At 36.7% G+C, this 26,595-nt stretch overlaps 3 protein-coding genes across 9 annotated transcripts; 1 reads left to right on the forward strand and 2 right to left on the reverse strand.

Annotated features, from left to right (window-relative positions):
• Positions 1-640: 640 nt before the first annotated feature.
• Positions 641-4,468, reverse strand: LOC121792265 (protein REVEILLE 8-like). Of its 3 annotated transcripts, none has more exons than XM_042190134.1 (8): positions 4,214-4,468; positions 4,081-4,138; positions 3,636-3,759; positions 3,381-3,539; positions 3,126-3,248; positions 2,650-2,759; positions 1,729-1,863; positions 641-1,131 (listed from the first exon to the last, which is right to left on the reverse strand). In XM_042190134.1, the coding sequence occupies exons 1-7, from the start codon at positions 4,345-4,347 to the stop codon at positions 1,729-1,731; spliced, it is 843 nt and encodes a 280-aa protein (XP_042046068.1). In that variant the 5' UTR covers positions 4,348-4,468; the 3' UTR covers positions 641-1,131. The 3 variants fall into 3 exon arrangements, with proteins under 3 accessions (XP_042046068.1, XP_042046069.1, XP_042046067.1); XM_042190135.1 differs by having other exon boundaries at positions 1,804-1,863; positions 3,381-3,482; positions 4,214-4,464; XM_042190133.1 differs by having other exon boundaries at positions 1,804-1,863; positions 4,214-4,464.
• A 1,917-nt stretch (positions 4,469-6,385) lies between these two features.
• On the reverse strand, positions 6,386-11,135 carry LOC121792264 (zinc finger CCCH domain-containing protein 11-like). The gene is made up of 8 exons (XM_042190132.1): positions 10,830-11,135; positions 10,613-10,697; positions 10,260-10,400; positions 10,058-10,152; positions 8,125-8,313; positions 7,848-7,978; positions 7,643-7,742; positions 6,386-6,833 (listed from the first exon to the last, which is right to left on the reverse strand). The coding sequence occupies exons 1-8, from the start codon at positions 10,995-10,997 to the stop codon at positions 6,639-6,641; spliced, it is 1,104 nt and encodes a 367-aa protein (XP_042046066.1). The 5' UTR covers positions 10,998-11,135; the 3' UTR covers positions 6,386-6,638.
• A 618-nt stretch (positions 11,136-11,753) lies between these two features.
• On the forward strand, positions 11,754-17,994 carry LOC121792266 (pentatricopeptide repeat-containing protein At5g02830, chloroplastic-like). Of its 5 annotated transcripts, XR_006048861.1 has the most exons (14): positions 11,754-12,355; positions 12,742-12,829; positions 13,236-13,440; positions 13,676-13,783; positions 13,975-14,139; positions 14,477-15,046; positions 15,528-15,593; positions 15,714-15,794; positions 15,873-15,970; positions 16,147-16,351; positions 16,571-16,631; positions 16,833-17,181; positions 17,309-17,369; positions 17,753-17,994. XR_006048861.1 is itself a non-coding variant. In XM_042190138.1 (13 exons), exons 1-12 carry the CDS (start codon positions 11,812-11,814, stop codon positions 17,171-17,173), a joined length of 2,532 nt encoding a protein of 843 aa, XP_042046072.1. In that variant the 5' UTR covers positions 11,754-11,811; the 3' UTR covers positions 17,174-17,181; positions 17,753-17,991. The 5 variants fall into 5 exon arrangements, 3 of the variants coding, with proteins under 3 accessions (XP_042046072.1, XP_042046071.1, XP_042046070.1); XM_042190138.1 differs by lacking the exon at positions 17,309-17,369 and having other exon boundaries at positions 17,753-17,991; XM_042190137.1 differs by lacking the exon at positions 17,753-17,994 and having other exon boundaries at positions 17,309-17,422.
• The last annotated feature ends 8,601 nt before the right edge of the window (positions 17,995-26,595 follow it).

The raw sequence follows: 26,595 nt of genomic DNA on the forward strand, positions 1-26,595 counted from the left end.
CTTCTTTAGCCCATAAATGAATTTTTTTAGTGAGCATGCGGCATTTGAATTAGGCCGCTGGTCCATTTGAATGGGCTTAATCTACTTCTTTACCACATAAATGAATTTGTTCCATATTTAAAACGATAGTAGTATGATCTTAAGAACTGTACATTGTTGCTAAACTCCATAATTGTTTATAACTAATACTCTCCCCAAATAATATGCACTTTGAATTCTGCACGGGTTTTAGTGCAAAATTAAAAAAGTAAAAGAGATGTAGAGAGAAAAAGTAATTAAAGTATTATTAGTGTAAAATGAGTTTCACCTCATTAGAGTGAAAAGAGTTTCCCAAATTGGAAAGTGCATATTATTGTGGGACGAACTAAAAAGAAGAGATTGCATATTCTTATGAGACGGAAGAAGTAGTATTTTATAAATAGAATTTGGCAATTTTTCAGTATTTAGAAGATCAAGTGAATGTATGGTAAATTTATTGTACATGACTATGGCATTGTTAATAGAAGTGGGAAAGACTAAACCAGCAGAATATTCAGTTGAAGGGATTCCTTCCTATTCAAAGTGGGAAAGCGAGTTTGGCTAGCGGTTGCAGATTCCCATGAAAAAACATCTCCGACATTTATTAATAAGTTCGATTGAGTGAATCATATAGGCAGCCTTCAAGATGCACTATCAATACTAGAAAGTTTACACCAAGAACTGAACTACAATCTCACTTATCTACATAGCTGCAGCCAATCAGAAGGAGACTGCAGTGCACCAAAATTGAAAAGAATACAAGTTATCGGCGAGAAAGGTGTCATGCTCATACCTAAACAATTTTCTATACAACAGAGGCAAAAGAAGAGATCCGAGGAATCACATGCAACTGCTCGGCTACACAAATCAAGCCGGTGATTCTGGTCATCTCTGGTGCCATTTGGGCTGGCTGTTTCTACCTTGTATATAAAGGTCTTTCATGCCCGCAAAGAGAGATCCAGATAACATAAATATGCTTCAGCTGTTACTATACACAGATCAAATTACATCGTCCTCTCTGGTAAGCCGGTAAGCTCATTCAGCACTGATCACAGTGCCAGGTGAAACTTGTACTTCCTTCACGTGCACATCATATGATGATAGCACCTCTTTCTGCAAACATATATTTGTAAACCACTTAGTGACGTTGAGATATCATCTTCAGGAATGCGAGAGAACTTCATAGATTATACTAATGCCTTAAGTTTACATAATAGGCTGTTTAATGTTGGAACCCCAAAACTACTGCCAAAATGTAACTGGAAGAAGGGTACACGAATAGCAGACTTCTATTAACAATACCAGCTTGGAATTATATTCCATGAAGCCAAGGTGAAATTGTGTGTGTCATCAACACTTGCGTGTCAAATTCGATCTTAAGCAAGGTTCTGGATTACCAGAGGCCCGTGGTTAGTAGTGGGATTCAGACCGAATAATCAAGAATTTTCTGGAGTTGCAAAATTTATTAGTGAGGTAATACTCATGGTTGTTGAGGTCGTATGATTGATTTTAGTACTAGTACTTATTATAAACCTGAAACAACTGATTTATGATATGTATGGCCTGCTCTGATGAACTAATAGGAGAATTTCATGAAAAAATATCATCTTACTATTTTGTCAATAACTAATCCACTATACTAGGTCAATTTTAGAATATAAATGTCTCATTCTACTACATTTAACGCAATGTCTCAAACAGAAAGCACACCTATGCACTTCTTGTAGGCAAGATCGAAAATTCTACATAAAATGTTGGGGCAACCAGATGAGGCAGCGCACTTACAATTGGTTCGAACTCAGGATTGGACAAATTTAAGGTCAGGTTTCTCATCAATAACAAGACCTGCAAATCAATGTGAAGCAATTAATCTTTCATATATACAATTTGTCAATAAACGTTATGCAAAATAACTCTCCATTTACAGGTGCACATTAAAATACCAAGTAATGAACACAAACTGAGCCTTGGCTACAAGCATCTGGGAGCAGACAACAATCCCAGCCCTCTCTACCCCCACCCACCCACCCCATTCCATACACTTGGAAAAAATATACTTGACGGTGCTTGACCAAAATTTCAGGTTACTGAATGAGAAGGGAATGGAGAAAGGAGAACCACAGCAGAGATAGTATTGTTAACCTTTGTTTTATTTGTAGCATAGAATTAGTTGCATCTCTTGTTTTAGGTATAGATGGTCCATAAGTCATGAGATGGTCATTATTACGCTTCTCAACCACATATTTTCAGTTGTATGTCCAGTTGTAAATATCCTCATTTTGATATGGAAATTATATAGTACTCCCTCCGTCCCAACTAAGATGACACACTTTCCTTTTTAGTTTGTACCAACCAAGATGACACATTCAACCACTTTTTTCACTCTCCAATAAAATATTCAACCCCCTTTGCTCTCCATTTAATACATAAACTCACTCTTTCTCTCTTCAATCGACCAATTAACCAATAACTCCCAAAATCTCATGCCGATGAAGAAATGTATTATCTTAGCCGGGACAGAGGGAGTATATCGCAAGAAGGAATACATAACACATTGACTTCATATTCAAGATGTCAACTGCAGCATTAGTTCTCAAGCAAATGACCCACATCAAGCTAATATGAGCTTACGGTTTCAAAATTTATCGGATCCATCTCCTTGAGTTTTTGCACATGATCTTTGCTATCTGGATCAAAGACACTACCGATGAAGCCATAGACTTCAGAAAAATCTGGAATACCTGAAAAGACAAATATGGCATTAACCTCATATATTTATAAACCTATAGGCAGGTCATATGATACGGTATGATGCATTCAATTATCCATTTCGTATAGTATACTAAGAGGTTGATTTGACTGAACAAAATAATTTGAACCTCCAAGGAAGCAGTACTAACTAGAAGTTTCTCATAAGTCACAACAATGATAAGCAACAAAAAGTGAATTAGTAATGTTACAAAGCAGGAGTTGAGAACAAAATATATGGCTGCTTAACTCAAAACCCATAACGACAATAAATATCTGGATGCCAAAAGGATGAAAGAGAGAAATCAGAACGGGATAATGTAACTAGAATGAATTAGAAGCAAGGTTTGTAAGTTTACCATGAATAGAGCCTTGCTTTCCCTGATTTGGCAACTCAGAACTTGGTGTTGCTCTCGGGGAACTTCCAAAGGCATTCATGCTGCAGTTACTAATAGTTGTAACCCCCTTTGATCCAATATCAGCTGAATCAGTAATGTTTACATGCCATAATAAGAGCAAATTCACTTGATAAGTAACTCATTGTTTTCATTTTTTCTCCTTTTTATGACAATCATACACACACAACAACAATTAGTAATAAATTATAAACAAACCTTCAACTCCAAGATAATTGTATTCATTTTCAGATGGCATGCTTCCAGGCACTTCATTGTTCACAAGCACTGAAGCCTCTTCCCATGTCGGATATCCGTGCGCTATAGAATTCACAGAAGAAGACTGATAAGCCATTGATGCTTGCAGGGGCACCAAAACTACCAAAAACAGTAATGAGAAGAGCAAGTTCAGGATTTCAGAAACACAAACTTCAGGCCCAGTAAAAGTATTTTTCTTGTCACATAGGAACCAACCATTTTTGGGCGCCTTCTGTGGATATGGATGAGAAGCTTTCCTCTTAGGACGAGGTGGAGGAACATGAGCCACTGTTCCATTCTTCTGAACCTTTAGAAAGTACTTTTGTGCATGACTCCGAATCTGTCAAAAACATTTTAAAATTCTTTTATGTCTTCAAAACATCAAACGAGAAAAATCCATATAATTAGTAAGATTTCTTAGTTCAAATGAAATCCTGTTCAGTACTCAGAGCCAATCACTAGAAACACCAAATCGAGACCATAATTCCTACACATGTACAAGCAAGGCGATGCCACAAACTTCCCCAGATCTTTCAGAAAGTTAATTATCTTTTGCACTTGTTTATAACTATATATATAGAGATACAGAATATAGAATACAGAGAGATGGCTGAAATCACCAATTTTGAAAATAAATGCCTAAATAAAATGAATTTGGCACCTGAATTACTGTCTTTGAGCCAACGAAATCTTCAATTTTCTTCCAATCACGGTCGAAGCTGAATTTGACCAGGAACGTTGGACTTGTAAACAAGTTAAACACCAAAGATGCATAAGTAAATAGAGACACTCACAGATGGAGAGCTTCAAGGAACTTGTCGTGCTCTTCTTCCGTCCAGCTTTCCCTGGACTTGGTAATGGTGTAGGGCTTCCGGACCTTCTTGGCGGAGGCATCGGAGAGCTGGGACGGCGGCGGATTGGAATTCATTCAGCTGGGCGGGGTGGTTTGTGAATTCGGTTGTGTGGTGTTTGTGAGAATGCGAATCAACTTGTTTGGTGGAACTAGAGGGAAAATCATAGGCGCCGGATTAATCAGGTCCCTTCCCTTCGCATGTGGCCACGTCGTTACTGTTGGCCCTTTGATTGAACTTCTTCGAAAGCGACAACACGAGGGTTACCGTCCGATCAGAATAGATCCGAGGATTTACAGCGTTCTAATATTATGTGGTTACCGATTGGCCGCCACTTGTTGTGACAATCCTAACTCGGTGCGCGACACGTGTCCCGAGGTGGTCCACATAACTTTTTGTTTTTGTTCCTGCCAAATTAGAGCATAGGTAGTTTGATGTTGACATCAGTTTTGGGGCCGAACTCATTTTGTGTGCTGTATAAAATGTGTTTTTTGGGGGCGTCAAGACTTTATTTTTATTTATGTGACGTGAGAATTTACATGCCGTGACGCCGTTTATATCCGTTGAAAAATGTTTTTTTTTTAAATTCCGAAAAAAATCGAACAAAAAATCCCTCAGAAAGACTAGCCGTTTATAACCATTTTTTCCAATATTTTAATTTTTTTCTATTTTTTTAAGCCACCAATCACTTCTATAAATATCAAATAATTCCCACAAAATTTTGGGCAAAATTTGGCAACCGTTAGACGATCACCGCATCACTTTCCATGATTATGCGGATTTCAATAAATTGTAATATTATGATTTCAATTATTTATTTTTCGTATTTTCGGATGTTGTAATTTTCGTGGTTTTTAATGATTTTATGAATTATTAGTATTAATTTAATATTTCAATGAAATATTTATTGAATTTGTTGGAAATAAAAATAAAAAATGAAATTGAATAAATAATTAAGGGATGAGATGGTTAAGAGATGGAGGGTTGTAGGTGTTGTCTCTTAGTTAATAGTTGGGGTAAAAAGTGCAGTGAGGGCAATGAATAGTTAAAGGATGAGATAATAGAGAAATTCTTTCGTAGTAGTTGATGCCTGAGGGGGTCGATCTTCTTGATTAATCTGTGTATAATCCTTCTTTCTATAGAGATACTCTTCTGGCCGTGGGCATAGGCATTTGCCAAACCACATATAATTCTTTGTTGTTCTTTATCGTTACTGCATGCAAAATCACGCAGTAGATTGGGAGATGATTTATCATTTTATTATGGGAACTTTTAGCTAGTAACCTCAATTTCGATTGCGACAATGAAGTGTGGTTTAGATAGTAAGACGGGTCTCCTCCATTCAATAGGTCGGGAGTTCAAATTATCATGGGAATAAATGAGGAACCATTATAGTCATTTATTGAAAAGAAGGAAAAAAACATTCAGACTTCAATTGCAATGAAGTTGGATTGTCGCTTAGACAAAAATATTATCAAAATATTGGTCTGTGCTTTGGACATTCTGATCCTCAAATATTAAGGATTTTCTTGGCATGATGGAATAAAAGAGGAAATGAAATGGAGGAGATAATAAAATGAAAATGCAAAGGCATAGTAGAATTAATAGAGTGTTGTTCAGTTGCTATGATTTATCATCATATGATTATTCATCTATGATTTTAAGTTGTGAGACTCAATTAAAATGGGTTGACTATGACTCATTATCATATGCTTATCCATCTAAGATTAAGTTGTGAAATTTAATCTCATAAGCCAAGTATAATACACATTCAATCATGAGATGTAATCTTTCAAACCGAACGGCCTCTTAGTAATCTTTCGAGACTAGACTGGCTTCCTGCTCCGGTGCTCCCTCACCATTCTCACCCATCCGTATCATGGGCAGCTATTCTATCAATTATAACACGACTACTTTATGTACAAGCATATAAATTTTGCTTCTAATAAATAGTGTGAGAGAGAACACATTTATTTGTCTAAATATATTTATAACAATACATTTTTCTTTATAAATAGAATTATAGAAACGTTTAGTCAATCTTACAAATACCAGCAACATTTTTTGTATGAACAAAAATCACACGAGAGAATCACTTATTATAGACCATCAATATAAACCTGCCATTAGTAAACTCTTTGCACAAACGTGTTTGGCATACAGTTTAGGTGCAATTTAGTCCACAAATATTTTTAGTCTTGAAACAATCCAAAACTTGCTAATGTAATTGATGTCTACAAACAAAAATCAGTATCTACTTTCACAAAATTGCTTCAGCAATCAGTCGAGATCGAATAAAATACATTCATTCAGATAATTAGTCAAAAATTTGATCGATTTTTCACATCTTTTGGGAGTAGTCTGATTATCATGCGCTGTCCCCTGGTTCTTTGATTTGCAATGTTGTTCTCGAAAGGCTAGCTTCCAGTTCGTCCAGCTCATCCATGTCAAGATCATCGTCATCATCCTCCTCGTTGTCACCAACATGATTAGTGATATCTTCTTCATTGTGTGCAGTTGACGAAGACGAACTTGGCCCGTCCATGGCAGGACCGTTATCAGCCTGAATATAAGAGTGAGTCAAAACATCAGAGACTGCCATCAAAATGCACAAGAGAACAAGATTGTGAAGCTCTACAAAAATAATAAGAGTAAAAGCAATTATTTCTGACACTATGATCAGCTCAGCAAGTAAGAAAAAATATCTGATACACACTTGTGCCTATATATACAGTACTCCCTTCGTCCCAATAGAGACATTTCTTTTGGCACAGGAATTAAGAAAACTGTGTTATATGAGTTAAGTGAAGAAAGAACAAAGTATGAGAGAGAATAAATTAAGAGAGATGTAATATGTTGCTTATGGCTAAACAAATAAATGACTCAAGTATAATGGGACAATCCGAGTCAACTATTGAGGGAAGGAGGGGGTAGTATGTTGTATGCACATTTTCACAATCGAAGATTGGAACAATTTGGATGCTACAAATTTGATAGAAAGAAGTAAAGACTAAAGATAATGAGTGAAAACTACGTCTTTCATTACTCTAAGGTGATCCATGTAGAGGATAATACAAGAGAGCCAAACTGTTGATGGTTTTGGAGTATATTTATTTCTTTCAACAGGTGTGCAAGACTTCTCGAGAGCTATAAGATTTCATGCTAATTTGACTAACAGCACCATGTGGGGAACTGTATCTGATAGGAGGACCTAGTATCACTTGACAGTGCTAACATATTTTAACCCTTAAATTGCCTTATATTTTTGCAATTTCCATCGACTACGTTTTGTTGAGGACCAGATAACATTTCAGAAACAAATCAGATCACCAACTAAGAGATAAGAATGGTAGGACAGAGACAACTCACTACCTTCTGCTCGACGTCCGGTTCCTCTTCTCTCTGGTACTTGTCATAAGCCTCAGCATCATCGACAAACAAGCTTGCATCTAAGAGGAACAACTCTCGGCCACTGGGAAATAAGAAAACATATATTAAGAATATTTTTATACCCAGCAAGCAAATGAGGATTAGAATACCTAAACATGAATATGAGAAGTTCCTGAAGAGGGATTACCTCATACGGTCATTCTTGGCCCTCTCTGCCCTTTGTGCAGCCAATCCAGCTTCTCTCTCTTCAACCTTTTTCATCTTCCATTGCACGAACAAGTCCGTAGTCATAGGAGTACAGGTAGATACTTTTGCACGCTGAAAAAATAAATATGAAAACCTATTAGCACAATAAATTGACATTAGGGGCTCGGAGGAAGTGAGGAGGGTAAACTCAAGAAGCAAAACAATCCACAAAAAATCTGATGAATTCAGAACATATGGCTCCACCAGGCAGAAGTTACCTGGTTTTCTATCTCTTCCTCAATAGTTATCTTCTGAGCTTCCTCCTCCAACAGGGCCTTCATTTGAGATTTTAAAACATATCCAGGTGGAAGTGCATGCCGGTAATGGCATTCTTTACTGCCGTTTGGGCAAACCCAAAACCAACCATATTGTTTCTTCTCCACTGCCTCCAAAAAGTATTTACATACCTGCAGTCAGGTGAGAAGAGAAAGTTTTTCACAAAATTCCAAATAATGAGAAACCACTTATACAATTAGTCAATTACACATAAACATTCTCACCAAGCTAAATTAAATAGAGTCGCAATAGCTCAACTTTTGTTTATGAATCATTTTTTAAGTAGAAAAGAAGTGCAGCTCAGCATGTTTATCGACTATGTAATTATCTCAACAGAAAATGACTCCACTCCTTACTCATGCAAATGAGATTTGTAAATTTACATTTGTCATAAACTGAGGCTCTTCATAAAAAACAGCAAAAAAAAAAACTTTTTTCTATTACATACATCTATCAAAATGAAATTCTAACATTTTCCATTAGCAATTCAAATTATTCAACGAATATTATATAAACTTTGTTTAGTTTCACCATGATGATCATCCATTAAGCTTCGAACAAGCATATGCATAGCCAACAAACAAAAGAAGAGTTTCTAACCTTGTAATTACCAAACATTGCATTTGGAAGAACTAAATAATCACTTTACTCAATATATGATTCAGAATAATTTTACTCATCCCTCGTTTCGTTTTTTCTCTTCCGAAATTACAGCCTTTTGTGCTTACAAGAAGTTGAGCGCTAGAATCTAACAAATCCTATGTAATCAATTAGGCCCCCAGTATCCACGTCCCCTAACCCTTCCTTGCTTTAACTATTCATGGGCCCCACCACACTTTTTACCTCTTCTCTTCCTTAACAAATACCACCTACAACCCATCACATCACCTCTTCCTTACCTTAACTATTCATAGGTTCCACCCTTTAATTTTTTATTCATCTCTTATTTCATTTTATTTATTATGCATATTCTAATTGAATTGAATTTTCAGTTTAATTCAAAATACGAAATTCATTAGACATATGTGAACAATATTTACTAAAAATTTTGAATTAATATTTAAATTAAATTCAAATGCTAATTACTTTTGTATATGAATTAAATTCCTATCCTAATGGATTCACATGCTAACAACAATATAAACATACTACTACTATTTAAAAAAAATCAAATAAGAAAGAAACAAGCAAAAAACAAAAAAAAAAAAAACACAACAAAACAAAACAATAAAAAAGGAGTGAAAGCAGAAATAAACATAAAAAGAGTCGAAAACAGAAATTAATTAAAAAAAGAGTGAGGTGGGTTTTGAACCCACAACCTTTTAATTTCACCAAAGAAAATCTTCAAGTAGGCTAAGTATTGACTTTGGATTTAAACCCAACATATTTATATAAAAAGCAATAAAAGTTTTCCCCTCAAGTGTAAAACCAACCAATATCTCACATTGAAGTCACAAGCAATATGAGAGTGGGAAAACCACATATAAAATGATCCCTCAACATACGGCAAAATTCACTCAAGTTTTGTCCCACCTCTAATTCACAATTGAACAAGGTGGGGGAAACAACTTATAAAAACTTCTCTAATGTATAGGATTATATCCCACAAAGTATAATATTTTACTAATTCATGGTCTCGACCGAGGGAAGGGGCATGGCAGGATAGCCTGCCCCATTTGCTTGCTTTCATGATGCTAGCCTCCACCCCCACCCCACCCACATCGCGTTCTGCGAGGGTCCCGCCCCCTCTGGACGTGATCCACATTGTGGATGCCCTTAAGAACTCCATTAAAGGAAAAGGAAGCATACCAACAATCCAGTTGAACAATGTCAATAAGTAACAGAATTAGACAACATTAACAGACAAATGCTTACGATATCAGTAGGCTTATTCTTGTTGTATTCATTGCTCTTGGACGCGACAACCTTCTCCAATGTTTCTTGATCCCAATCCTCCATGGTTCCTTGTTCTTTTTGTTTGGTGCAAAAATTAAACATTAAAAAAGCATGCATTAAATTTTGGGTTGGGGTTAGACTTGAAGTGAAGTTACTAGGGAATGACAATTAGAGTGCCAACCTTCCTCCCGTGTATCGCTATAGATATCAATCTTCTCTCCTTTCCTCTGCACATTCAGGTCATGGGAGAATTTGCACTTGAACCCTTTTGCACATTGCCCCAACTTGAAATGCTCGCACAGTATAGACTTCGGATCAACGCCTGAAGACAGCATTATAAAGAGTATAAGCAAACAATAATAACAAATCACAGGAGGACTCAAAAAATTAAACATCGCCCCTCACTAACAAATTGGTAAATAAGATTGAAAACATGGATTAAGACATACAAATCAGAGAGCATCTGACCAAATACATACTCCTAATAATAGCTTCCTAGTAAGTCAATAGATAAAATCTCAGAGAAAAACTCACCAACAGGGACTTTAGGCTGTTTCACAGCGACTTTGAACAGCTCAGCAAGCTCCTTCTCCCTAGCTTTCTCATCCTCTTTCTTCTTCTGTACATTTTTAGTCAATTTAAAAAATAAGAAAAAGAAAAATGAGGCTGGTAGCAACTGCGATTTGCACACACAACTTGGAGCGATAGAAGCAATCGTTGATAACTGAAAACTAGAATACTATAATTTGACCTGCGCTTGGAGTTTGCTTGGGTCGGGTTTGGGTTGTCCGGACTGCTTGAGAGACTGTACGTACTTCTGTACAGTCTTAGATTTGTTTTTGTTCTTCAATCCGAAAGTTTTGTCCTCGACCGCCTTCTGCTTCTTCGCTACTTCAGCTTTCGATTGCTTGGGAGGCATTTTTTCTCCTTGAAGATTGCTTTCGCTTCAATTGATACCGAATGCAGTTGTTGGCGTCGAAGAAATTTGAGTGATAGCTCGGCGGCGGCCGGCGGTGGAGAAACACTATGTGTGGGTAGGAAGGGCAATACGCGTATTGTGAACAAAGTCTGGCCCAACGAACTATCTTACTATTGGATTTTCCTCGTCCGACTTTTGGCCCACTACTCAGAAATTTTTGGCCCAAACTATTTTTCTAATTTTAAAAAAGTCCGTAATAAACATAAATATTTTCATATGCATACTACGTGTTTCAAAATTAACCATAAACATTTGACATGCTAAAAAATACTACATACACTAGTATTTTTATAGTAATTTTATAAAACAGTCAACAGTACTGCTTATTTGTAACTTCAATGTAATTTTAAGTATGCTTTTAATTACTATAAAACACGGGGATTAATCTTTTTCATATTGAGTAATAATTTTGAATAAATATAAGTTTTAATACATATGAACAAATACAAAAAATAAATTTATGTTGAGGTAACAAGATATAGAAAAGAAAAAATGTGAAAATGTTACTTGTAAATAACTTCATAAATATTTTGGAGTTGTTTCACGAATAAATTAATACTCCTAAAAAGAATCGTATTTTTTCGTAATATTTATATGAATTTATCTCATTACGTGAAGAAATGAAGCGTCCGCCTTTCGAATTCAATCCTGAAAAACGAAAAGTGAAAATAAAGTTAATAAACCATAATACCATCACTTGACTTAATATTTGTACCGGCAACTGGAAAAAGGCGAAAAAACGGTTGGCCAGGAAATGAGGGACGCACTATCGATCCTCGCCTCCGCCCCCGTCCTCCCTCCCTCAGCCACCCCTTCAGGTAACTACCGCCGCCGTCACCATCACTCCGCCACCTCTACCACCACCAAATCCAGACCAAATCATAACCCCAAGCAAAAGCCCCAATTTCCCGCTTCCTCTCCTCTTCTCTCCTCTTCGCGCTGGGCTAATCGCCAGAGCCTGGCTTACTACACCAAGCTAGCATCCAAGCTCGCCGAGGACGGCAAGTTCGATGATTTTCTCTTGATAGCAGAGAGCGTCGTCGCATCGGGGGTAAACATGTCGGAATTTCTAGCTTTGCTGAATTCGGAACATTTAGCCCGTGGTGTTGTCAGACTTCTTCGTGACGGAAAGCTCGATAGTATTGTTGGTACGCTGTTCAGCGGCATTCAGAAGCTCGGCGTCGAGCCGGCGGGGCTGTTTGATGCAGTTGCTATTGAGTCGTTGAAGGCAGAGTGCCGGAGATTATTGAAATGCGGTGAGCTGGATCGGCTCGTGAGCTTGATAGAAATGTTTGCTGGTATGACACTCAACTCTAGCATTTAGTATTTTATACTGTCTAAATTGTAGTATCACTGTATCAGTAAAGTACCTTATGGTTGTTATTCTGCAAATGACCTCATCAGTAAATATCAGCATGCTTATTCTCCCCCAAATTTGATGAGGAATTATGAAACTAACTGACCCACCATTAATGCTCCGGGCAATAGGCCTAAGCAGAAACAGTTTACATTGAATTGCAAGAAAAAAGTGTCTATATATATATATACTATATATATAGATTGGAGAGCTTAATCATTTTTATAATTATTAGTAGTATTATTCAATTTTTTTTGGAATTAGAGAGCCTGATCAGATTGATTGCAAGATTTTTACATCCCAGAAGTGTGTGTTTATCTGGTTCAGGATTTCAATTTATAATCAAAGAGCTGGTGGAGCCATCTGAGGTCATAAAACTTTGCATCACCAAGAGGGATCCTACAGCAGCCATCAGGTTTACTTTAACTCTTTTTTGGTTTATAATAGATCATTTTCTGTTAAATATGTGTTGAGGTGAAGCTTATTAGAAGTAAAAGACGATAGATCTGTGATGATTGGTCTGGCTGGGAAGATAATATCTTCTGCCTTCTCTTCCATCTTCTTTTATTAACTCCCTACTATGAACTCATAACCTGTTTGTTGCTACTTCTCTCTTATGGTTTTCTATTCCATTTTTTCTACCCTCGATCAAAACCAGTCACCTCATTTCATGCTAAATGCATTTAATATATTCCTACACAGAATAAAATGTTTTGTACTAATATTTAGTAAGCCGTAGGGCCCAGGACTCAATGGTATTGATTAAGGGCAACCTTTAATTGAATAACAAACTCTCCTAAGACTTGATCAAACTTTCTCAGGTATGCACAGAATTTTCCCCATGCTGAAGTGCTATTTTGTTCAATAATTCTTGAATTTGGGAAGAAACGGGACTTGGGTTCTGCACTGGAAGCCTTCGAAGCATCAAAGCAAATATTAAGTTCTCGTAATATGCACGCTCACCGGACTATAATAGATGTATGTGGTCTTTGTGGTGACTACTTGAAGTCAAGGGCCATTTATGAGGTACTTATGCTTGTCCTGTATGGACCTTTATGATAAGGGTGTATTTTACTCTTTATTAGTTATCTTGGAACAATGTTCAAATTATGTAAATATGAACTGTCAATGTCATATTATCAGGAATTCTCTTATGCACAATTTATGTCTAACTGGTACTGATTAATAATTATTCCCCTGGGCGTCTTATGTTGTTATAACCTATAAATGATGCCTGATGTATTAAATGATTTTTCTCCAGGGTTTACTTGCTGCAAATATCACCCCAAACATATATGTATTCAACAGTCTTATGAATGTGAATTCCCATGATCTAAACTACACGCTGGATATCTACAAGAACATGGAAGTAAGGTTCTCTCTATCTTTCTTCTCTCCATGGGCATTGTTGCTTTCATGCACTCTTCCGAACTTGATTCGTTAATAACAAGATGCAGGATTTTAACCTCCTTGCTCTCTTTACTTCTTGACTATCTTCTCTTTTAACGTATAGCTGAAATACTATATCAGCTCTTTGACTCAAGTTATTGCAAAATGTAGACACTTGGTATGATGTCTGATATTACATCACATAACATACTTCTCAAATCATGCTGTCTTGCTGCAAAAGTTGAGCTTGCCCAAGATACTTATAAGCAGATACAGGAGTTGGAGTCAAAAGGTGTATTGAAACTGGATGACTTCACATATAGCACGATCATTAAGGTATAATCTTGAATTTTGACTCATATGTTTTTAAAATTTTGGCCTTTTTAGTCCTGCTAGGGTACAAAATTTAATTGCATTCTCCTGTGAGGAATGCTTGTGATGTATTTTTCCTTGTACTCCATTTTTTCATGATAAATAGACTACCAATTTGTGAGGATGTGATAGCCAAATATTATTGCAATTAAAATAGATGCCATTTTTGCAGTATTCACCATTGCATTCAACTATATGCATTCCGTTACAAGAAAAATCCTTGAATACTACGATTGTTCTCTGTTCCAAGGAATTATGAGTGAGAAGGTTAAATGTGTCCCCTCTTCCCATTAATATTCAGGTCTTTGCAGATGCCAAAATGTGGAAACAGGCACTCGAAATCAAAGAAGATATGCTGTTATCTGGTATCGTTCCCAACACAATTACTTGGTCATCATTGATCAGTGCATGTGCGAATGCTGGTCTCGTAGAGAAAGCAATTGTACTATTTGATGATATGCTTCAAGCTGGTGCTCAACCCAATACCCAGTGTTTCAATACCCTTCTTCATGCCTGTGTTGAGGTTTGCCAATTTGATCGGGCTTTTCGGCTGTTCCAATGCTGGAAAGAGAGGGGTTCTCAACAAACTATCAGTGGTGATAAGCTTAATAGTGCATACAATGAAGCAGTGGACCAAATGACTGAAATGGGAGTTCCTCTTACATTGTCCTCACACTTAACCATGAGAATTCCATTTCGACCCACTACTTCGACTTATAATATTATGATGAAAGCCTGTGGGACTGATTATTACCGTGCCAAAGATTTGTTTGATGAAATGCAGACTTTCAACCTTACTCCTAATCATATTAGCTGGTCAATATTAATAGATGTTTGTGGAGACTCAGGAAATGTACTGAGTGCTTTACAAGTAAGCAGTTCTACTTTCCCTGTCATATAATGCTTAACTTTCTAAGGTCTGTCTCAGCCTATAATAATATGGCAGTGTTGAAAAGCTTCATATCACATTTGTGCATAGAATAATAAATTCTGCTGCATTTGAAATATTGGTTCGTTTCTGATATAGTAGTATATGAGAAATTATCATAATGATGTCATTTGTATGTAACTTGGAACATATGAAAAGGATCCTGACTTGCAAGGTCTAGAATTTCAGCTCTACAGTCTAAGTTATACTTATATTGTATTGCCTGCCATTCCATAATCCTGCAAATGGGTAAAAGGTTATATCACAAGTGAACCGTGAAAAGAGAAATGTTAGTTCTTTGTACAGGCTTATTTTGGGCTTTGGAGTTTCACTCATATCTAGTTGTATCATTGAGTAAATTTTCCACGATAGGCAGTGGAAGTTAATAAGGTTAGAGGAGATGACCTTTTTTCTTGCTTTGCAGATCTTGACATCCATGCGTGAAAGTGGGGTTCAACCTGATGTTATTGCCTATACAACAGCTATTAAGGTGCATAATCTCAGTAACTATTCCAGCTCCCTATACTGGTTCGAAGAGTATGCTTGAATACTCTGCCCTTTTAAAAATAACTGGTTTGCTTTCTATAGTTTTTTAACTTTTCGACTGCAGATCTGTGTAAAACAGAAGAAGCCAAAGCTTGCATTTAAGTTGTTTAAAGAGATGAAGAAATATCAAATAAAACCAAATATGGTAGAGGATCTCACCGTGATTGATTTCCTCTTCCCTTTAATTTGTCAGTTGCAGTTTACCTAAAAATTTGAATTTCAGGTGACCTACAACACTATTCTTAGAGCCCGTAGTGTGGATGGTTCACTGCGGGGACTACAACAGTGTCTTGCAATATATCAGCAAATGAGAAAAGCAGGGTATGAACACCTGAGATTTATTTCTTAATGTTGTATTCATCTTTTGTATCAATCATGAACATGATGAGGTTTACTTTGATTTGTTCAGTAATGCCCTTGTGTATTAGGATTTGGTATGTGGTGATAAATTTTATTCACGGTTCCTAATCTTCAGTGCATCAACCAACCTTCTGAAGGTACAAACCTAATGATCATCATCTGAAGCAACTCATTGAAGACTGGTGCGAAGGTTTGTTGCAAACCGAACGTCGAAGTGAAGGTCAATATGCTTCTCATATAACAGATTTTGGGCGTCAAAGCCTGCTGCTGGAGAAAGTTACAGAATACTTGCAAGATAGTAATGCTGAAAGTCTCTTCATTGACCTCCGAGGTCTTACCAAGGTATACTTACACATCCTTAAGTTGTACTAGTAGTGGAACAGCTGTACAGAGTCCACAAAAATGATGTTAATTTAACATATCCACAAAAATGATGTTATGACTTAAATAGTAGTAGTATTCAATCAATTTTATGCTGCTGAAAGTAGTTGCTCTCTGGTTATATATATCATTAAACACATGTTGCTCGATTTCACCATGCTTTCTATGATACAATGGCAGGTGGAAGCTCGAATTGTTGTTCTTGCAGTTATTCGAAAGATCAAAGAGAAGTGTGCTGCAGGTAACAATGTCGTATACAATACTCCCCATTGGTGATTTTGAAACCATTCATATCCTTCATAATCTCTATCTGAAAATGATTCTTCAAAATATGAGAAACAACAGTGACTAAATAAAGTTGACATCCTCATTGTTTGTTGTTTCTGCTGTTAGAAGTCAAGATTAACAAGACCAATAATTTCACCTATAATTGTGTTTGCAGGAAAATCAATAAAAGATGATTTGTCGATCATACTAGAGCAACAGAGGCACGGTGACCGTGACAGCAGAGATGATAGTGGAGTTGGGGAAGCTGTGATTCGATTATTGAAACATGACTTGGCGCTTGAGGTTATTGAAGTTGGTTCAAGAACTGGGAGTGACAGAGATAACGAGGGAAGTCCTACAAGTCCGAGTTTAAATTTTGAAGTAGACAAAAAGAGTAGCTTGGCAGAAACATCAGAATCTCCAACACGAAGACCTGTAATTCTTCAAAGGCTAAAGGTGACCAAGAAATCTCTGCATCAATGGCTGCGTAGGAAGACTGTGTCGTCAAAACGGTGAAAATTCTTGTAGGTGTATTTTACCTCATCCATTCTTTATTCTTTCATGCTGTAGGTGCTTAGTTTTTACCATTGCACCATGCAAATAAGTTTGGCTGTGATTCTATGTTGTCCCATAATAATAGTCATTTTGCAGGGGAGAGAGAGAGAGAGAGAAGTGTTGTAAGTTGTAACAGTACATCCAATTCCTATTGTTGGTAGGATTCTTCACTAATCTATAAATAAACCTAGTAGCTCTCATTGAAGAAAATTGGCACTCTACTGATTAAAGTTATGAAGTTTATTTGTCTTAGGTCATGTAACTTTGATATTTAAATTATATTTACTAATTTAAAATTTTTACTTATGTAATTTTAGGAATCTCAATTAAGTATTTTTCGAATATTTAATAATTTAATTTCTATATATATATAGGGTAGTGATCAAGATATAACTAATCTTAAGTGTATAACTAGAGAACGAATCTCAGCCACACATCTTAATGGAACAAATATTATTTATATTAATTATATAAAATAGACTAAGGGTATTTTTGTAAATTATATTATGAGAATTAAATCAATTAAGCGGTTTCCTTCAGCGGTCACCAGCATCACGATCCACATCGGCCTTGGCAGCTCCTTCAGCGCACCGAATAATTCCCCAAACACCAGGATTTGCCCTTTCTTCGCCGAATCTGGCTCCGTCGCAACTTGAGGGGTCTCCGTCACGAAGAAAATGGCCATGACGGTGATGGAGATTAGGAGGAAGATGGCGATTATGAAGCAAGTCTTCAAATTTTACTTCAATACTGTAATATGTAATCCATTGTTCTATATGATACTTTAGAAATTATTTAATTATAACTATGATTTGTATTACTTGTATCACGACATATGCAATATTTAAAGGTTTTGATTTGTCAAAAACCGTCTATTTGAACAATTTTCCAACTTATATATTGTCGAAAAGAGTACATACTTTTAGATCAATTACTTGATGGAAAAAGTGTGCCAATTACATCTGGATTCGAAATTTCAAATGATGAGAATTTGTTTAAGATTGAAATTAAATTTTAAGGGTGCTTTGGAAAGAACAAAACACATCACTCTTATTATGATTTTACTTCACTCTTGTTTACAAAACACATCAATCTTAGTATGATTTTACTTCACTCTTATTCACAAAACACATCACTCTTATTATGACTTTACTTCACTCTTGTTCACAAAACATATCACTCTTATTATGATTTTACTTCACTCTTGTTTACAAAACACATCACTCTTATTATGACTTTACTCCACTCTTGTTCACAAAATACATCACTCTTATTATGATTTTACTTCACTCTTGTTCACAAAACACATCACTCTTATTATGATTTTACTTCACTCTTGTTAACGAAACACATCACTCTTAGCATGATTTTACTTCACTCTTATTCACAAAACACATCACTCTTAGCATGATCTTACTTCACTCTTGTTTACAAAACGCATCACTCTTAGCATGATTTCACTTCACTCTTGTTTACAAAACACACCACTTTTATTCTGATTTTACTTCACTCTTGTTTACAAAACACATCACTCTTACTCCGATTTTACTTCACTCTTGTTTACAAAACACATCACTTTTATTCAGATTTTACTTCACTCCTGTTTACAAAACACATCACTCTTACTCCGATTTTACTTCACTCTTGTTTACAAAACACATCACTCTTATTATGACTTTACTTCACTCTTGTTCACAAAATACATCACTCTTATTATTATTGTTCAATGAATGTAGTGTTAATGTATTAATGGTTCAACATTGATATTATAATTAGATCAGAGCAAGAAGAAACAGAAAGGGGCTACATCTGAAATGCATAGCTAAAATCTCACAAAATTCAAATACTACACTACATCTCATCATAAAAATTGCAACGATAGCTTATCACCTAATGTTAATTCCCTAATTAAAGGAAATCAAAACTAAGAAAAACAGAAGATAAATTGGGAAATGCAGGCTAAATCATATCATAGATCTGTGTGTTCCCGCTCGGGGTCAGATGCCACGATCATGTGCGACAAGATGTCGTAGAGCGGCCGCCCTTGGCCATCGCCTCCTTCTTCTCCTTGATCACCGCGATGAGCTCCTTCCGGAGCGCCGCCGCCGCCTTGTTGACGGTGGCGGTGTTGTTGGCCGCTGGAAGAGTGATGATTGGAGACACCGATGCAGATTCCTTCGTCGGGGAAAGAGAGTCACTTGAATCGCGAAAATATTGATAATTTCCAATCGAATTCCTCTTCAATCGGACGAATCGGCGGTAGGAGAGCTGAGAACTATTTTGCAGAAGAAGGAAGAGGAGGAGAAGAGAAGAAAGCGGTTTCTTTTTCAAATGCCAATGATGTAACCTAATTTTGGATGTGCAATGACCATTATACCCCCGCCTTATTATTGTGGAGTAAATTTGTGATTGAGGGAACTAATATCTCATTAAATTCAAAAATTAATACTAGCCCTTGATTTTTTTGATCTTGTGGCTATTATTTGTTCTCTAGTTATATGGTTAAGAGGTGTTTGCCATAGATCATGACCCTATATATATAAATATATATATATAAATATATATATATAGGGTGATGATCAAAGTATAACTAATATTAAGTGTATAACTAGAGAACAAATCTCAGCCACACATCTTAATACTCCAAATTAATCACATGGCTTAGCTATTTTTACATGTTTTAAATAAAAACAAATTAACAAGGGCATTTTTGGAATCTGTATTCAACTCCATCGTCTCCTTCAAATTTCCAACTCCAATTTCAGAAAAAATTGGGCTTCTATTCACACTCTTTTCCCTCTCCCCTCTCTTCCTTCTCTCCCCAGCCTCCGCCGCCGAGCTCAAACATGGGAGGTGTCCGACCAACTGCTGCAGAGGTTAATGACGGCATACCTCTCGCCGGCGAAAAGGCGGTAGACGCCGGTGCACAATTTTTTCTGAAATCTAGAGGGGATCAAACAAGTTTGTTCTCAATATTTTGCATTATTAGAGAATGATTAAGATTGTGGATTTGGTGATAGTTAAATTAAAATAAAATAATTGTAGGATCGTGGATACACTGCGGGTACCACTTGTCGACGTCGATCGTAGCTCCGACGTTGCTGAGCCTTCCACGGGTACCACGTGGCGAGGGTGTCGATGATCCTGTGGCTGGTGCTGATGGCGGTGGTGTTCGTCGGAAATATGACTAGGGCGGTGTTGTATGTGATGAGGAAGTATGGGTATCTTGAGGAGAAGGAGAGAGAGGTGATTGTATATGAGGAGGAAGAGGATGAGCTTTGATTGAATGGATTATTTGTATGTTTTGATCTTGTGTTTCTTCATGTTTTTGTTGTAAATTTGCATTGATTGTTAAGCAACTGATTGGCATTTTCTGTACGTATAACTTGAATCAAGGTTTGTCAAAAAATAAACTTATCTTAGAAGAATCATTCTATCAATCCAATCACTCCAAACATATTACTAACAAAAATACATGAGATTCAACTTAAAACTAATTATTCCATTTGTCAAATTTGCTAACAATTACTATTGTATATACTACTCACATAATTTGCCAATGGCTATGAACCCTTGAATTTGCCGTAGGCAGTGGAATCATCCAATATGACGAAAGTTGAGAACATTATTCATGGTGAAATTAAATACTCCTATTTGATGTGCCAACAAAACACATCACTCTTATTATGATTTTTCTTCACTCTTGTTCACAAAACACATCACTCTTATTATGATTTCACTTCACTCTTGTTCACAAAACACATCACTCTTATTATGATTTCACTTCACTCTTGTTCACAAAACACATCACTCTTATTATGATTTTACTTCACTCTTGTTCACAAAACACATCACTCTTATTATGATTTCACTTCACTCTTGTTTACAAAATACATCACTCTTGTTTACAAAACACATCACTCTTATTATGATTTTACTTCACTCTTGTTCACAAAACACATCACTCTTATTATGATTTCACTTCACTCTTGTTCACAAAACACATCACTCTTATTATGATTTCACTTCACTCTTGTTCACAAAACACATCACTCTTATTATGATTTCACTTCACTCTTGTTCACAAAACACATCACTCTTATTATGATTTTACTTCACTCTTGTTCACAAAACACATCACTCTTATTATGATTTCACTTCACTCTTGTTTACAAAACACATCACTCTTGTTTACAAAACACATCACTCTTATTATGATTTTACTTCACTTTTGTTCACAAAACACATCACTCTTATTATGATTGCACTTCACTCTTGTTCACAAAACATATCACTCTTATTATGATTTCACTTCACTCTTTGCTCACACTTAAACCATGCTTGTCCTCAAGCATGAAAGACAAGAAAAAAGAAATAAGGCAAGTTTCAATGCATGTTCCCCTTTTAACCGACCCTAAGAAAAGAAAACCAAACTAAGACTCCTAGACCTAGGAAAACTTGGACACAGAAAACAGACACGAACACTCATACGGAAAACAATTTGACAAAGAAAAACAAAAAAACACATAAACGCATAAGCTGGTATTTTTCCTAGCAGCCATCCCCACAAGTTTAAGGTCAATCCAAGCATTTACAGCCTCAGATTCTTCCCCTTCCCTTCTTCTATCTAGTCAAGCTGTCAGTTCGTCAAGATAGCCTTAAATTTTATCTTCTGTTGGATTCACTTGATCACTCATTCCTCACCAGGGATGTTAGGATCGATTCACTCTTAAGTCAATGACACACCACTGATGCTTCGGGTTATGAGAGTTTCTCCTTTCTACAGTCCCCTTTTTCCTTTTAAATCCTGGGTCAGGTTACTATTGCTTCCTGCCCTTAGATTTCTTTTTTTTTTCTTCTATTCCCCCTTTTATATATATATTTTTCCCCCTGGACTTCGTCCAGCTTATACCTCCGAATTTTTAGTTTATTTCTCCCCTGGACTTCGTCCAGCTTATACCTCCATTTCCTGGACTTCGTCCAGCTTATACCTCCTTTTCCTGGACTTCGTCCAGCTTATACCTCCAGAAACCCTTTTTTTTCTCCGTCAGACTCTTATCCCTAAGCATTCAGTGGCGGTCCCCCTTTTTTTGTTAGCTCAAAGTGTTTAGGCTTATAACTCACTCTTATAGAGGGGCTTCACAGTAAGCTTAAAATTTAGGCATTTTCTATCGTTCTTACTTCATCCAACTGACTTTGATTTATTAAGAGAAAAGGATTCACAAATTAGCATGTATTTTCTCTTCAATTACTCTCCCTAAGGGGCTTTTGCTATCTATTATACCAGTTAAGCAAACACAGAACCTAAAAAAACATCTGCAAACTCCTAGACCTAACAGAATATGTACAAGACACTAACTGCACTAACTGCTTCCCCCCTCCCACTTCATTTATGCTTGTCCCCAAGCAATCCTTATGAAGTGGAAAGCAGGCCAATTAGTGGCGACAAAACAAAACAAAAAACAGAAAAACAACAAGACACACACTTCTCACACTTAGACCAAGAATTGAGCTAAGTGTAAGAAGGCAAAAACACAACGAACAAAAGCAAAACAATCTTCTCACACTTAGGCCAAGCAATGGGCTAAGTGTAAGAAGATACGCAAGAAAAACACAAGAAACACAACATACTAGGCATACAAACTTCTCACACTTAGGCCAAGCCAAAGCCTAAGTGGGAGAAGGCACAAAAACAACAACCTAGTATGCTCACTAAAGAAAACTAAAAACTAAAACAAAAATAAAACACAAAAAAAAAATTACTTGGTTACTGGGGGTGGTGGATCAATTCAGACCCTGGCTCCTTTGAGAGTCAGCCTTCCTGGGGGTGCTGGGGTGCTTGCCTTCTTGGTCCTCTTGCTGGTCATGGGGGTTAGTCCTCTCTTGCTGGTACATCAACATTGATAGTTCTGGAGTTTGTAGAGCAGGTTTGGCCACCCCCTGCTGAGCATAATCATCTGTTTCCCCTGTTTCTGACTTGCCATTCTGCTGGGTCAGGCAGTCGTCATCCTTAATTCCTGAATTGGGAGCTTCATCCTTGGAATTCCTTGGAGGTCCCTTGTACTCTCTTCCTGACCTACAAAACTAAAACTTGAAATTCTTAGCAAACTGGTCAAGTGGATGTAAGATCCAAATTTTTTTCATTTATAAACTTCTTTCCTAGATTTACTTAGAATTTTGAAAATATTTTTGGGATTAAATTTTTTTCTTTGTTTGGATTTTAATAAGGAATTTCAGAAAAAACATATTCACACTATGTACAACTTTTGCTCAAGTATTCTTGGGAGTAAACTGGTTCAGTCCAAAAATTTTCAAATTCCTTCCTATCTACCTGACCCAACAGATTCCCAAAGAGTACTTAGCAAACTGACCTAGGCAATAATAAGGTGCATGCATAGTGGAATTTCTTCCACTATGCGTAACTCCGAATTATCCCTAAAAACTATTTTTTTTATTTTTTTATTTTTAAATTTTTTTTTTCTTTAAAACATAAAATCTTTTTGTAATTTTCTGATTTTTTAAAATGTTTTTGAAAATTTTTTTTTTAGAAAACTATTTACAAAAATTAAAACTCAACTAAAAGTATTTACAAAATGAGCTTCTAAACTATCCAATGATTATATATGCAACCAATAATCATAAAATTGAAAGAACAAGAAAACTCCCTGCCCCCACTGGCATTCTTTCAGCCACATGTATTAGGAGAGCTTTCCTTCTCCACTTCAGCCCTTGATTTTTTTTTTCAACCTTGGAGACCGCCTTGGATAAGAAGTCATGCCTAAACAAAAGAAAATGATCAAAAACAGAAAATTAAAGAAAGCCGAAAGCTATTTACAGTGTCATAGAAACAAAATCAAGTAGATAACGCCATAGTCCCCGGTAACGGCGCCATTTGAAGAGAGGATTTTTGCACGTGTGTCGTGTGCACGTGTTCCTCCTTTCAACAAGATTTATAATTTTCCCACTAATGCAACAAATATTACGAAGTATAAGCGGCAAGAGCGGGGTCGAACCACTGAGACTAGGGACCTACTCGAGATTGTTTCTACGACACATTCAGAAAAGTGATCGGCTGCTGCCACGCAACGAGAGGGTTGAGTTTTAACTCCTAGACCTGGGAAATTAAACCTAATCTATTCTATCTACTAGATCCAGAGAACTGAATGTGCTTCAAATGTAATTGCAATCATGATTTGAAACAGAAAATTAACTCTAGTTCATTCACCAAATTTCCTGGGTCAAGCAAATAAGTTTCCTGGGTCAAGCAAATAAGTTTCCTAAAACAGCCAGACAACAGATCGTAAGAAAAGCAGCAGAACAGATTTCCCTTAATAGCTACTGACAAGAAAGCTGCAACTAACAAACTAAAGTAGATCTGATTCTAACTACCAGCAAACTTCATCTTCTTCATGAATTTAACGAGAAATACATAACAAAACAGAGCATTAAACACCATGAAAACAGAGCAATCTCAGATCTAAATTTAAACATGAAATTAAAGCCTAAACTAATAGATCTACGCTACTGGGTCTAGCAGATGCGAGATCGAATAGTAAACAGCCATAATCATGCAGAATAGAAACAGAGAACTTCAAATCCACCAGCACAGATTCAGATCCACCACAATCCAACATCGAAAATGAAACGTAAACACGAAATTCAAGCTAGAACTGCCAGATCTACTCTCCTGGATCAAGCAGAAAACAGAATAAACACAAATTAACCTTGCATGCATCACCTAAACTAACAGATCTCAGAATCGAGCACGAGAATCACTAGACCTCTACCTCTAAACTACTGGAAATCATGTAAACATCATGGATCTAAACATCTAAGCCATCAATTGCGAAAAGCATCCAAGAAACATAAGTAAATAGCATCATCAACATGAAAATAAACACCAAAGCTTCATAAAACCAGAAATAGGTCGAGATCCAAAGGCGGAGTCGTCAATTCCTCCGATGAAACTCGAGATCCAACTACATCGTCTCAAAAGCGGTAAAGAAAGCAAGGATCCAACGTCGGAGTCGTCAATTCCACCGTCGAAACCATTGAACTAAGCTAAGAAATCAGCAACTAAACTAAACTAAGCTAAGAGAGCAGTGGCGTTAAGCGCCTATGAGAGTTTCCTACCTAAACTACGAGAACGGTAGCGTTAAGCGCTACCGAGAGCTCCCTACCTAAACTACCATAGCGCTAAGCGCTACCGAGAGCTCCCTACCTAAACTACCATAGCGTTAAGCGCTCCTTTTCTTCATTCATGTTGGTCCCTTTATATAGGGAGGCTTCAAGCTCGAATCCCTAGGGTATGCTCTTCATGATTTGACGTTTGTACCCTTAAAATAGGATCTTTTAAATCTGCTCTACTCCATTTTCCCCGCCCCGGGTAATTTGTGTGCGTTCCTGGGTCCGGCAGATTTTTCACACACCTGCTCTCATGATAATTCTCCTTGACCTAGCAGATGTTTGACACTTTTTACTCCTTTTCTGCTCATTTTGCATCTGTTCGGTCAATTTGCAGCATCTACTTGACCCAGCAAATATCTGCACACTTAAGCTCAAATTTGCGCATTATCTCCCCCAAAAAGCATGTAATATTACCAAAAAACAATGCATGAAACGAGCCTTATCACTCTTGTTCACAAAACACATCACTCTTATTATGATTTTACTTCACTCTTGCTCACAAAACACATCATTCTTATTATGATTTTACTTCACTCTTGTTCACAAAACACATCACTCGTATTATGATTTTACTTCACTCTTGTTCACAAAACACATCACTCTTATTATGATATCGCTTCACTCTTATTCACAAAACACATCACTCTTATTATGATTTTACTTCACTCTTATTAACAAAAAAACACGGATGCAAAATGTCAAAGGTGAAATTTTTTGCAGAATTCAGAGACCAACTCTTTTTTATTAATCACCAATCAAGGATATAATGTATATGAAATACAAATCCAGTAATGCAATCTTTAAAACATGTGTCAATTAATATATATAGTACATATATCTGAGATCAAAATTCAAAACATATCACCAAACAAATGAGCCCATCCAAATATCTCTACCACGCTGAACCTGAAAAATGTTTCTGGTTTTCCTAATCTTCATCAATTTCTCATCAGCCCTTTCAACATGTTCTCTCCAATTCTCCCAGTAAGAGCTTCTACACTATCGATCTCCTCTGATTTTGTTGCAATTGAAAACAATGGCTGACTGATTCTGAGAAAAAAGCAGAAGGAAGAATCAGCCACCGCGATGGCGAAAGCTAAAGAGGATTTATTGGAAAGCGGCTCCGGCAGCGAGCACATCGAAGGAGCGTCGGGCAACGAGCAGGAGGCGGAGCAGCAGCCCCCGCCAAAATCAAA

This window comes from Salvia splendens, chromosome 2 (genome assembly GCF_004379255.2).
Source record: "Salvia splendens isolate huo1 chromosome 2, SspV2, whole genome shotgun sequence".
Taxonomy (NCBI): Eukaryota; Viridiplantae; Streptophyta; class Magnoliopsida; order Lamiales; family Lamiaceae; genus Salvia; species Salvia splendens.

Bases quoted from the DNA above. Each gene is read 5' to 3' on its own strand.
- LOC121792265 (XM_042190133.1), bottom strand. From the start codon at position 4,347: ATGAATTCCAATCCGCCGCCGTCCCAGCTCTCCGATGCCTCCGCCAAG. The intron at 4,139-4,213 runs GTGAGTGTCTCT...GGTCAAATTCAG, and splicing joins TTCCTTGAAGCTCTCCATCT to CTTCGACCGTGATTGGAAGA. The intron at 3,760-4,080 runs GTGCCAAATTCA...TGTTTTTGACAG, and splicing joins GCTCAAAGACAGTAATTCAG to ATTCGGAGTCATGCACAAAA.
- LOC121792264 (XM_042190132.1), bottom strand. From the start codon at position 10,997: ATGCCTCCCAAGCAATCGAAAGCTGAAGTAGCGAAGAAGCAGAAGGCG. The intron at 10,401-10,612 runs GTGAGTTTTTCT...TGCTGTCTTCAG, and splicing joins ACAGCCTAAAGTCCCTGTTG to GCGTTGATCCGAAGTCTATA. The intron at 10,153-10,259 runs GTTGGCACTCTA...CCAAACAAAAAG, and splicing joins TAGCGATACACGGGAGGAAG to AACAAGGAACCATGGAGGAT.
- LOC121792266 (XM_042190138.1), top strand. From the start codon at position 11,812: ATGAGGGACGCACTATCGATCCTCGCCTCCGCCCCCGTCCTCCCTCCC. The intron at 12,830-13,235 runs GTTTACTTTAAC...AAACTTTCTCAG, and splicing joins GATCCTACAGCAGCCATCAG to GTATGCACAGAATTTTCCCC. The intron at 16,632-16,832 runs GTAACAATGTCG...TTGTGTTTGCAG, and splicing joins CAAAGAGAAGTGTGCTGCAG to GAAAATCAATAAAAGATGAT.